Source organism: Camarhynchus parvulus, chromosome 1 (genome assembly GCF_901933205.1).
Source record: "Camarhynchus parvulus chromosome 1, STF_HiC, whole genome shotgun sequence".
Classification (NCBI taxonomy): Eukaryota; Metazoa; Chordata; class Aves; order Passeriformes; family Thraupidae; genus Camarhynchus; species Camarhynchus parvulus.
In genome coordinates this window covers 92,633,189-92,646,154 of record NC_044571.1, presented here as the reverse complement: position 1 = coordinate 92,646,154, position 12,966 = coordinate 92,633,189, and the positions used below count along the sequence as shown (strand labels likewise).

Below are 12,966 nucleotides of genomic sequence, written 5' to 3'. Positions count from 1 at the left end.
TACCCACAGCCACCGCATTCCCCATCCATCGCAACCTTATGCAACAAAGGCGTGTGCGCTCTGCCAAATTTAAACACAAAAGCAGTGCCAAACAGCGACAGCTCTGGCGTGCCCCTGGTCTGGGGGAGCAGACCTCTTTCCCCACCTCTACTCCCCAGCCCCTCTTCTCAACCAAACCCCTTCACTGGTTTCTTTCCCTGTGTATTCTAAGCAGCTCAGACAAGGGGAAATGCTACAGCACACAAGGGAGACTCAGCTGAAGCCCTGAAGACAAGAGCTGTGTGCGTTGTCTCTTCCTCCTTCATAAATACAGCTGAGATGACGACTGGATAATTGGCTAAGTGCCTGTCAGCTTAATAACAGAGAGAGAGAGACAGAGAGGCAAAAGGAGAGATTTGTATTTACTATTCAAAGTCATGGATGATGCCTGCCAGTGGATTTCAACACGGGTTTTGTTTGCAGAGGAAGGCATGAAAGGTGATTGGATGTGCAGCTCCGAATCATGGTCTCGTGTGAGGGTGGACAACCAGCTTGGGATGGAGAGATGAAGTAGGGTACTGAGGTAGCTGCCATATAAGGCATTATTGGGTTTCTGGTTAAAATATCTGTGGTTTCCTACACCAGAAAAGCATCACCACCACCTCCACCCCTGGTAGGGCAGTGCTCTCACTGATACACTAAGTCATACCATGTTAGGGACAGTGACAGTGGTGCATCTCCAACATGGTCATCCTGCTGACCCTGAGAGGAGAAGATGCAGTGGCACCATGAGTGGCAGCTGTATAGTGGTGGGACCACTCACCTTTTCTTTTGCACAACACAGAGGTTGGCACAGGTTGGGAGGGTGAGCTGGAACCCTCTTGGCCTTTCCCCTTCCCTCTTATCTGGTGCACTTCTAGGAATCCATCTAAGGAGAGCACCTATGATGAGAAACCATTTAGACACGTCTGGGTTCCTACAGGACAGCAGGAGGCTGTGTGCAGGAGAGAAGGCTCTTCCTTCTTTCAAATTTTCACTACTTCCCTCTGCTACTGAAATGCAAATTGGTGGAAGTGGTTCAGGTTGCCACTGGAAAGGGTCAGTGTTAGCCAGATCTACAGTGGTGTTAATCCCTGAGCCTCAGAAGAGGAAGATGCTATATTCTGTTGCTATACACTTGCTGCTTTTTCTCCTTAACAGCTGTAGCAACTGAAGCACACTGAAACAAAAGGACACTTCCAGCACTGGTGAGGATTACTGAGGTCCAGGAGTTGGAAAAAGCCACAGAGGCCTCCAAGTAAGCGGGCCCTTATCTGGGCCATCTGGCAGTGCTGCCTCTCAGTTGCAAGTGTGGCAACTTTACATAGTATATGAACATTTGTCCAACTGCACACAAGAAAACACTTTCTACTTTTAAATGGGAGCAAACACAGGGAAACACACACTTGCACACAGGCACACACAAGCACACACCTCCCAGATTTCATACAGATGGGCTATTGCAAAATATCTGCTGAATGCCAGCCCAGTGTGAGTGGGCTCATTTCCATCAAGTTATTTGGGACTGAGGAAGCCCAGCCCCTGTGAAATCAATAGAGCTGCAGCAGTGCTATTTCTCCTCTCTTTGCACAGGGCTGAGCACAGTGGGGGAACTCTAGGACCACAGCCGGCCTCTCCCACACAACCAAGTTGCTCCTAATAAAAATCTGCAGAAATATATCAGCACAGAGGAGACTGGCGGTTCACATTATTTTGAAATAGCTGTTTTCTAGGCAGAGGTGAAACTCATCATTATTAGTTCCCATTACTTACCATAAAACCAGGCACATTAGATGTGCTCGAAGCCTGAAGCAAATGCTTTGGTGTCAGATTCAGCTGAAAATCACATTCGTTTTTTTCTTCAGCAAGAGAACAGTAAAAGAAAACTCAGTAAATTCCTGACTTCACCTTCGTGCCCTCCATTGCACTTACTCCAGCAGAGCACAAGTTCACACAAACCAGAGTGAATTTTGATGGACAACAAAACTAGGTAACTTCAATGAAAATGGCTATATTCAGCCTCTCAGTGAGCCTGTTGAAGCCCTGCCGCTGCATCAGCAGCAAGCTGTGGCCCTGCAGATCTGTCAGAATCTGCCTGTGGGTCTGGATATAAAGGGCAGGTACGTGTAACATATATTTTGAAAACTTATAGTTATGAGATGGCAAATTCCAGTAACTATGAGCTATTTTAAGAATAGGTCTTTCCTCATGACCTGCTGGGGAGGGGAGTGGAAGAGGTACTGACTCCAAGACACTTCAGGTAACACGTAGTACTATATAAATTATAATGCCAACTAAGTAGGAAAACATATGGTACTTAGTTGCAAACTGAAGTGTGTGTGCAGACTCAGGGGAGGAGGTTAAAGCCATACAGTTCAACGCTGTCTCTCCATCTTTCTGAATGCAAAATATACGTACAGTGTTATTAAACATGCACCATTTCACCAAAGAAAGCCTTTCCTTTTCTAATTTCCATTCCACTTTTCCTTGTCATAGGTTAGTCCCACCCTGCAGGAAGGACATTCTCAAAAAGGGCCCCCTTACCTCTGGGTACACCATATAAAAATAATGCGTGTGTATAAGGAGAGATGATGACTGCCAGCCTTTGACCATACACATATTGCAACTGTCTTTATCATATGTATACACACACACTCACATATCTATGGATGCATGTGTGCCTTCATATAATGGCACCATCTGCTGCCAGAGCTGGAAGTTTTGCAACATCATCTGTTACTACTACATTTATACATTTTTATTTTTCATTTCAAGGAAAGAGTCAGCAGAGTTTGCACAGATCCCGACTTAACCTGTCTCGACACATGGACCCTGGATTTGATAATGAAGGCTTTGTACAGACCAGAGAGAGAGGAAGGAACCTGGGACTTTTAGTCAACACTAGTGTGGATGAGGATGTACTAGGGAATCCTCATTTGTCACATTTGCTGGGTTGCTGTGTGGCTGAGCCAAAAGGCAACCCAAGCTAATGGATAGGTCACTAGGCTGGGTGTGCCTGAGCCCTGTGAGCAACCCGGGGCGAGTCCCCTCACCTCCTGCCCACCCCCAGCCTGGGTCCATCCCAGCTAATAGCCTGCCTGCCCTGCAGAGGAGGGGATCTCACTCTCTGCTCACGTGGCACTTAATACAAAGGGTGCTTCAACCTAGTGGTGGCCTCTGAGTGCCACAACAATACCACTAATAATCAAGGTTACAATTTTACTGCCAAGACTGTATTATTATGTGGCATTATACGTTTGAACATGCCTATTCTCATTTCTTGCAAAGGGCTCAGCTCAGTGCTCCCTGTTATAAATCATATGTTAATTGTAAGTGTAATCTGAACAACTTTTACTTTTCTTTTTAAATGACGGTATAGGGCATAAACTTTGTTGTGATGTTGTGTTGCTATTTCGCCTGAGGTGCTTTTGTCCTCTAGCACAGCTGCACATGTAACATATCAGCAAAATACTGGGAGACCAAGAACAGAGTTTGCATAAATTGCTTATATTGCAGGATTACTCCAACGGCACTGTCATTACTGCTGGTAATTTGATTCTAGCCCATCCTTTGAAACATGCAACTTGAAGAAACTAAGTACCCGTTAGGATGGATGTTCCTAAATGTGCTATCAGCCTGAAACTTGACATTATTTTAAAATACCTGGTAAAAATGAAAAATGCACACTCAGTCAAATGTTGGTTTTCATCTGCACATCAGCATGAGATTGTTTTAATTCTTGATGAAAGGTTGATGCTTGGAAAAACTCAAGAGCAATGAGCCAAATTCTGGCCTTGGCGAGATCCCAGTTCTCCAAAGGCTGAACATCATCTGAGCAGCGCTCAGAAGCTTATGCCCTGTATGAGTCACTTGTACCTCTTTATTTGCAGTCCCTGGGAATCTGCCCCAAAGACAAATGGAATATTTCTGACTCTGCCCTTGGGCTTTAGTGGATTTGTACTGGTATAACAGATTGGGATGGAGATGTGACCCATTTTGGTTCCAACTGGTGATGAGCTCCATTTCAAGAGTTTTTAAAGGCTAAATCTGCACTTGTGCCAGAACTTCCAAAATTCCTGGGCAACCTGCAACTCCTGCTGACACCCTCAGATGAGCTCTTTGAAGCCACTTTGAGGTGAGCTGTTGTGGTGGCTCTGAGGCAGCTGATCTTTTCCCAACATGCTGTGCAGGTACCTGATCCCATAGCATGGACTCCCCACTGCCATTTTGGTTTTAAACCATCCAGAGGGCCAAACACAACACAGAAACACAGTTCCCTTCCTTCCCAGTTTGCAGCAGCTGCCCTTCATTACTGCACATGCCCCAGCTTAGCCAACATCCTCGTACTCCTCATGCCCTTCATAGGATGAATGTTTACCCGCCTTTGCTCACCCAAAATGTGCACAGCAAATGACATGGGAAGGGATGCTGAAGTCAGGCAAACAGCAAGAAGATTTGGGGTTGGGGCCTGTTTTCCTTTTCCTATTTTAATTAGTTTGGGGAATGTGTCGTACATTTCTTGTTTGGATATTATTTTCTTCTTTTCCTAACACCAAGTAGGGAAGTTGCATACAAAACATGACAGCCTCATGATTGTAATCTTGACAGAAAGACATTGGCAGGAACTGTAGCCAAAGTTCCCTCTCAATATTCAAAATAAGGTTCAGTGTCCTTCTTCACTTGCTGAAGACAGAGTTAAAAAAATGAAACCTTAGTAAGTCTGACAGGCTCACCAATATACAGTATCATTTTTAAAACATCCTACTCTCTTTTCTTGGTTGCAGCTGGACAAACACCAGCAACTCTGCTCAGCCCTTCTCACCTGTTGCAGCTCTCAGAGCCCTCCTCTATTTTCTGCCTTGCTCCAAGGAGCGGACAATTACCCTTTTCCCTGTGGATAGCCTATAATGAGCTATTTTTATTCTCTCTGCAATTCCCTAACTTCCCCATGCCAAATACTCACTAAGAGTCATCAACCTTCAGCAAGGCCGACACATGAATCAAATCTGCTGCCAGGTCATTTAGGAGATGAGCCAGTTTAGAGTTAGGGACATTTTTTAATAGTCCCAGACTGAGGGAATGTTTTAAATGCTACAGCTTTAAAAAGTCGTCTCCTATCTTTTCAGAATAATTCTATTCTGAGTAACAAGCTGCAGATGAAGCTTCAGAGGACTGGCTTCCTTTAGGAACATTAGGGCTTATAATAAACTATTTTTCTCCACTTCATAGATCAGCCCACCCACCCGTTCTTACACCTACAAGTGTAACCCTATATACAAATGTATAAGGCCCCAAGAGGAAGACTCATTTAGAATGTCCCGTCCTTCGTGATTTGCTGAATGATTTGCATCACAATTTACAGGAACAAAATGTTTTTAGTTATCTTATCACTATGTATACTGCTTTTATTTCTCTCCAACTGTGTATCATTTTTTCTCCCTCCTACATTTTCATTTCCCTTCAAGCTACAGGAGCTACTGGGCACTGGTAAACTGATGCTGCACAGTCCCTCTGAAGCAGATGTTTAGCAAAGATAGGCGATATGATCCATGCATAGAAAACTCTTACCTATCTATCTGTGGACATAAAGTTCTGCTTTGAACACAGTTAGTATAGATCATCTAATGGAGTTTTTATTTTTTCCAATCTAGCTCTTTTCCTTCTGTTGTCATAGTGGATCTATAGACAGGGAGAGTGAGGCACTGGGAGTTTTTCAAAACAAGGCTGTCTTAAAGTGAGTTATGTTTTGGAGGTTGACAAAACAGTGAAGGAGAAGCTAGCAAACAAATCTTTGCTTTAAAACTAAGGACAAGAAATGTTATCCTGCAGGACCTAAAGTCCATGGGACATAGGGAAATCTCACACCTTCCAGCTTCATGTGGCAGTCTGTCTCCCAGTACAGCCTGGTTTCTGCTTCTTGTCTGAAGGAGGAACTGAAATATCCCAGAAACCTGGGTCTGGTCCCAGGGGAAGGGAGACAGCTGCCCTTCCTAGGAAACGTGAAAAGCATATAGCTGGCCAGATCTGCTTAAAGGGCTTAGGAAGGCAGCTGAAGGAAAAGGTACAGCCTGTGCACTGGCCACAGTCACTTGTGACAGAAATGCAGCCAGCCAGGAACACAGTATTGCCCGGGGCAAGCATTTACATGGCCGGGTGGTGTGCTGCTCTTGCAGACTGTGTCACTTGGCACACATCTGGCTGACACAGCTGGATCACTTCACTCAGGTGTTTTATTTTAGTGCCTGACATAACACTGGCAAGCCACACGCAATCACAGAAAGCACTCTCCCATGCAGCCCCGTGGAGCTTGCTGATGAAGGAACGCTTCACACGCAGCCCTTGCAGGCACCATCTCCTCCATCCGCTCAGCCCTCTCGGCTGCAAATGCAGCTTTAGCACACAGCATCTAGATAAACTGAAAAGCTCCAAGGTTAAGTGGGAAATAGAAATCTAGTGACCCCTGTCTGGGCAAGCGAGCTTAATGACTTGTCTGCTGCTGCATGTACCAAACATGCTGGCAAACATCTGTCTGAGCACAGCCCCTCCAAAATAAATGATTGATGGAAGCGATTTGCCTTTAAAAATGGGATAAATCAGCTAGGAGTCCTGCTAGAAAAGGGTTAATGGGATATATGAATTGGTAGTGAGTGGAAGAGAGAGTAGAGAAGCTGGAGTCAGAGGCAACACCCCTTGTTAGGTGTTTACCATGTCGAATCTAAACCGCTTCCACTGCATATGCAAGGCAGATGAATTACTCTGTAAATCCTATTACTCTGTGTGGATAAATCTTACATTCAAGTTAACAAGTCTGGAGAGCTGGGGAATGGAAGCTGCTGAATGGATATTCCAGGATCAAAACAACCGAGGACATGGGAGGCGACCAAAGTGATAGGCGTACACACACACACACACACATCCCTCTTTCAGCATCTTCTTCTCTCTATCATTAAATGGGAGGGATGCAGGACACGGGGGGATCATGTAGCGGAGTGTTTGGTGACATCCAGCAGGATTTATTTCACAGAAAGAGAAAGAAAACTTTGCTGCTGCTGTTAGCTTTACTAGGGGATTGCTCCCTTGATGCTTCAGGGTTTGTGCACTATCAGCTCCTCACACAGATCACAGACTTATTTTAAATTACATCCAGTAGTTTTACAGCCATAATACACAGTGTGCACACTCATACACAGAGAATTTTCCTTCAGTAGGGGAGTTACTGCAGGTAAGTTGAGCAAGGTAGAATTTGAGAAAAAAAACCTACAGGAAAAAGACTACTGCAGTTCAGCTATTTGGGACGCTCCTAACTGAAAGCCCAAGTAGTGCCAGAAGTACCTTTGGAAAACCTGCACAATGAAACCAGAAATACAACACTCAATACTGTCAGTAAGCAAGGTTTCGTGTGCAAAGACATCCTCATCACAACCAGACACACAGTCACAGCATACACCCATTTATTTAGCTCTGAAAAAAACTCCAACATGCAAAGACGCAATCTTTGTAAATTGTAGCAGTCAGAGCTGCTACACCATTTTTTCACCAGCCTGTTCAACTGTTGTATCCGTCTTCCCTCCCCACAGGACAGAAAAATAAATAAATAAAATTAAAGGACAAGAGTTTCCCAAACGAACTTGCCTGAGAGTTCTGGCAGCACCAGGGATAAAGTTTTTGCATATGTACAAAAAGAAGCACGGGAAGATCAATGTAACATCTGGCAAGCACAGCTGGATCCCTTTTCGATTCCTCTATTGATACTGCAGGGCTGGTGGAAAGTGTACGCTCCCAAGAGCTGGCTAACACAAGCAATCTTTCCCCACTGAAATTCTTTCGATCCAGGGCACTACACAGAGGATAGTGTGGCAAGAAGTGCTCAAAAGCTTTGCAATTTTTTCATATTAAAGCACAAACACACATGCAGAGCCTGTTTGTAGCAGCTGCTGCAACTGCAGTTCGAGAGGTAAAATAACACACAATCTCACAGAGACTTCTACACACAAATCTGGACCACGTCACACGTACACGTTGCATACATGGCAATATAGATGCACACACAGGAGAGGAAAAGTTGGCAAAATGCCCTACCTGAGGATGGCTGTGTCCCCTTGCCTCACGGTGATGTTATCGGTACCTCGGGTAAAATCCACGCTGCGGACTGGCAGCCCTGTAGGGAGAAGGCAAAGCAATCTCAGTAGGACCAGCGGTAATTGTTTCCGATCAGGCTGAGCCCTTGCTACCATGGCTGGTCTCGTCGAGTTTCACTGTCAGTACTTGTCTCTTTCTCTGCCTGCGTATGTGGACAGACAGACGCAGAAAGAAAAACAATAATAATAATTTACAGCTCTCGCTCTGATCGACAGTCCAAGAAAGGGGAGGTGATTTCACAGTCCTTCTCAGCTGCCACTTTCTCTTGCTCTTTTCAGTCTCTTGCTGGCTTCTTTCCCCCTTGCCTTTTTTTTTTTTAAGGCTTTCCCCCCCCAAAAAAAAAAAGTCTTAGCAGATCCTTCAAATAAAAAAGGGGGGGAAAAAAGAAGCAAGACGAAAAAGTCAGGTAGCAAAATAACTACGGAATAATAACAATTAAATCGACCCGTTTGGAGTGATGAAAAGTGGTGGGGAAAAAAAAAAAAAAAAAGAAAAGGAACAAGAGGAATCCTGTGCCACCGGGATGCGGGAGGGGATAGTCCTGTGGCTGTGCAGCCTCCAGCCCCGCGCTCCCTCCTAACCCACTTTCCCAGGCGGAGCGAGGGAGGGAGGAGGAGGAGGAGGAGGAGAGAGGGAGAGAGGGAGGAGGGAGCCTTACTCGTGAGACGGCAGCTCGGCACCACAGCGGCGGCGGCGGGCGCGGAAGGAGCCGCGGGCCGCGCTCCCCATCCCTCTCCCGGGGGCGCAGCCGCCCGGGCCCGCACCGCGGACCGGGGATACCCGGGGGGACACGGAACGGCGGCCGGGGAGGGGAGGGGGAACTGCAGCGGGGAGAGGGGGCTTGGAAAGGCATGGGGGCTGCAAGGCAGAGGGGGTGAGCCCCGAAGGAGAGGGGAGGACGGAGAGGAAGAGAGGGAATGGGATGGGAGAGGAAGGGGGGGGGCTGGAGAAAGGAGAAGGGGAGCGGGGAAGTGGAGCGGGGAGCAGAGAGAAGGCAGGAGCAGCCGGGAGCTGCTGAGCGGGAGGGAGGCACAGGGAGTAGCGCACAGAGGACGGAGGAAGGTACGGCCAATATTCTCAAGATGAAATAGTGAGGAAAGAGGGTCTGTGGCCAAAAGTGCAAACAACTTGGCTTAGCGGCCTGAAGCCACACGCTAGCTGATTTACAGAGCGGCATCCTTGGCAACTGCCTCTGCAGCCTCAGACCATGCTTCTTCCCCTCTCAGACTTTTCTCTCGCCAGATAACCAGTTGTACATCCCTCCCTCCCACCTCTCTTCTCTCAGCCTTTCCCGCCCCCCACTCCCTTTCCCAGCCTCGGAGCGACGGAGCGGAGACAATGCCGGCATTGAGCTGCCCGCGGTGTGAATGCTCGGCCTGTGCTGCCGCTGCCAGAGCCCGCAGCTGAGCCCCGCCGGCAGCAGCGCTGCCCACCCGGGAACGCTCCAGCAGCCCGCAGCCCACCGCACAGAGAAGGGAGATTAAATTAATGGAAAGGAATAAGCCGAATGCTTTATTGCTGATGCCTGCCTGCCATTCCACCAGCCCGATCTCTGCCTGCGGGAGGGATCAGAACTGCTCCTAGGGATGCTTCGCTCATGTAACCCTTCTGCGACCAAAGCACGGCGGGGCTGGGACGGGAAGCAAAGAGGGAAGGGGAGGTCTAAGAGGGGTTCAGAGAATCAGGTGCAAGAAAAGCCATGGGGTTACTCGGCTGAGAGTTGCTGTCCTGTGTGGTTACAGGGCTGGTACGTGTGCAGGAAGGGAAAAAACAGGTCTTGTATGTAGCCTGCTTCACCTCTGCTCCTGCAGCCTTGTGGGACACAGTGCGCTCAAACTGAAGAGATATAAGGAATGTCACAGAAATGGCCGTGTGGGACCAGATCAAAGGACCCTCTAACCCTCCCTCCTGTCTCTAAGCAGCCTAAAGCCCATGCCTGGTGAAGCTCTCAAGCACAAGGCAAGCATGCAGTGGTACTGCCCCAGGGCACTTATCTATTTCTAGTGATATATGGCTAAGGCATGTCCCCAGCCAGTGGCACTGCCTTTGTAGTTAATGGCACTTGAATGATTTTCTTCTTCCAGGAACACATCCAGTTGCTTTCTGAACTCCCAGAAACTGGCCCCTGCAGCCTTGGTATGGAAAGGCTGCGCTGTCTGAGTACTTAAACAATCCCTGCAAACAATCCCTGCAAGTGTTAAAGACCCATAAATTAGGGACTAAGGTCATGACACTGCTGCTCCAGTGCCACGCATGCAGCAGCAAGAAGAGATGACTGCTTTGTATTCAAGCCAAGGAGTGAGGCAAGTCAGACGTTTCCTCTGCAGTAGACTTGGCACAGATAGCACCGGAGGGGGAGAGGAATGAGGAGCTAAAGGGGTTAATCCATACACTAGATGTACCCAAGCTATTGCAGAGAGAAATACCACCTCACAAGGATAATCCTCTGGAGAATACCATGCTGCTGACACCTGATTGCTGACTAGTAACCATCTCTCTAGGATGGAGAGTGCAAGGCACAGGGATACATCAGGCTGCTGGCATGCCTGAAGAGGGGCATCACCAAGGGGAAACCTCTGCACTCCCCGTGACAGACTTTGAGTACAGCTACAAGACCTGGTCCCATATGAAGTTGGCAATGAAAGAAATGCACCTCTCTTGCAAACCAGTGGAGCATGGATCCTTTTTACAAGGGTCTCCCAAATATGTTTCATCTACATTTAATAAGAGCTATTGTATGTTAATTAAATGCCCGTGGAGCAAGGAAAACATATTTGTCGAAGATTAACTATTATGCAATGCAAGAAGCATCTGCCACCCAACTGCTAGAGCTCACTAAATATTTCCTTATCTCAGAGTATTTACTTAGGAGGCAATAACTATCCAGTTAAATCTAAATTTAATGCTTAGTTAAATATAGTTCATAGAAGTGGCACCAATATGTTTTATACAGAGAATGACAGAGGGGGTTTCAGGGAGGGAGAAGAAAGTAATCCTGTCTCCAGGCTCCACTAAGATCCTAATTCAAGGTGGGACTGCACGTGGTCATACCCCCCTACCAAGAGAGGTGCATCATAGAGGGCTCAGAGGCCCCTCTCTGCTGATCCAGCAGTGCAGGGGATGATTTAATCTTCTTACACATTTATTAGAACTCATTAGAACTACTATAGCATAACTAAATAATAATAATAATAATAATAATAATAATAATAATAATAATAATAATAATAACCAGAGAGATGAGGAAGAAATTCCCTTTAGGGTCTTGTGAACCTTGTGAAAAATAAAACAAAAATAAAACGTAAAGTGGATAGGTCTTATTTGTTTTTTGAAGTGTACAGAAGCAAAAGGAAGGGGTTGCATAAGTGTAAAAGGCCAAACAAGCAGGAATCACACAAATCCTAGGAGAGTGCCTCATAAGTAAAATAAATAATGTTATTTTTATATGTGCTCCCAGAAGAAATAACTCTCTGGTCCCATCTCCCCCTGCTGGAAGCAGATAACAAAACAGCAGGTCTGGCTCCTAACTTTCCTACATTCTGAAAACTTGAGGGAAAATTCAGGTAAACAATCAGAGCATGGACACCACAAATCCATACTGCGGCCTTTTCATGCCATTTTTCAGTACTCCTGGTAGGTGCAGGACTGGCAGGATGAGCACAACTGACCAGACTTTGTCGCTATGCAGTTCAGGAATAGACAGAGCAGCATGAGCCCAGCCCTGCAGGTAGGTACCGCATCACTCCCCTCCAGTGCAAAACACTTAAACCCTGTTTAAAGGGAACAGGGCCCAGAGCAACACACTTAGATGAGCAGAGACTGTAAGGCACAGCCAGAGACATGATAGAAATGTTTGGATGGCAGGTTCAGGACCATATCTGCGTTTCCACGCTATGGATGCAGGATTTGTTTGTGTACCAAGTTGGAAGGAAAACAAGATGAGCTGGGGCAGCCTGGCTATCCCTACTTTCCCTGTCTTTGAGGAGAATGGGCTGGAGGCGTCACAGTGTGGACGCCTAGGCTGGCTAAAGGAGAGAACCTCCACACTGGTCCTGGATGGGCAGGAGATGTGTTGAGATATGCCATGCTGAGCTACCCTAGGACAGGTACTCAGGTCACCTCTGCCTCCCTGTGTGGCAGCTCTGTTTTTCAGATACGCAGAGACTGACATTGTGAAAGACTGAAGTGCCATCTGCTTTTCATGGAGAGCCAAGAGACACTGAAAGCATGGACTCTGTCCACAAATAGGAGTGGGGTTTTTTTTGTGCATTTGAGGTGGCTAAATACAAAGAGCAATCCATGCACTTCAGTCAATGCCAACTGCAACAACCATCTGTATGATGTGGATGGCTGCCCTCTAGGACTAAAGCAAGTCTTGTCAGCTCACACCACAAACAGCCACACAAAATGGAACTGTTCTCACTTGACTTTCATTCCCTACCAGCCACACCAAAGCTAGTGACTTGATCCCAAATATTGCTGGAATCAGGGAAAAGGCATTTCTGAAAAATACCAAAAAAAGCACACTGCTAACACAAGTCTCCAGACCACATGACTGACACAAGAGTTTTAAGGGGACTCTGCAATGGCTCTGCCAGCACAGTCCAGGCACATAGGGACTTTATTTGGGATATCTGCAACAGTGAGTGAAAACGTATGATGTTTTGTGAGCTATAACACATTTAGTCAAGATACACTGCTGCACAATGCAGCAGAGCCTTCTCAAAGCTTCTCAGCCATGAAGAGAAAATGCAATTTTGTCTCATTGGCAGAGGAGTTATGGAGAGGAACGAGGAAGAGCCAAAGGGG

General features: G+C 46.7%; 1 protein-coding gene across 4 annotated transcripts in view; it reads right to left on the bottom strand.

The window, feature by feature from the left end:
- Positions 1 to 12,966, bottom strand: part of LSAMP (limbic system associated membrane protein) — a 990,769-nt gene that overhangs the window by 295,929 nt on the left and 681,874 nt on the right. For 3 of the 4 annotated variants that reach the window (XM_030949439.1, XM_030949457.1, XM_030949466.1), the window contains exon 1: positions 8,098 to 8,728. In XM_030949439.1, coding sequence (XP_030805299.1) covers positions 8,098 to 8,252 — 155 coding nt within the window. In that variant the 5' untranslated portion in view covers positions 8,253 to 8,728. Of the gene's footprint in view, positions 1 to 8,097; positions 8,729 to 12,966 lie in introns of those variants that run through there. The other variant, XM_030949448.1, reaches the window with a different exon arrangement.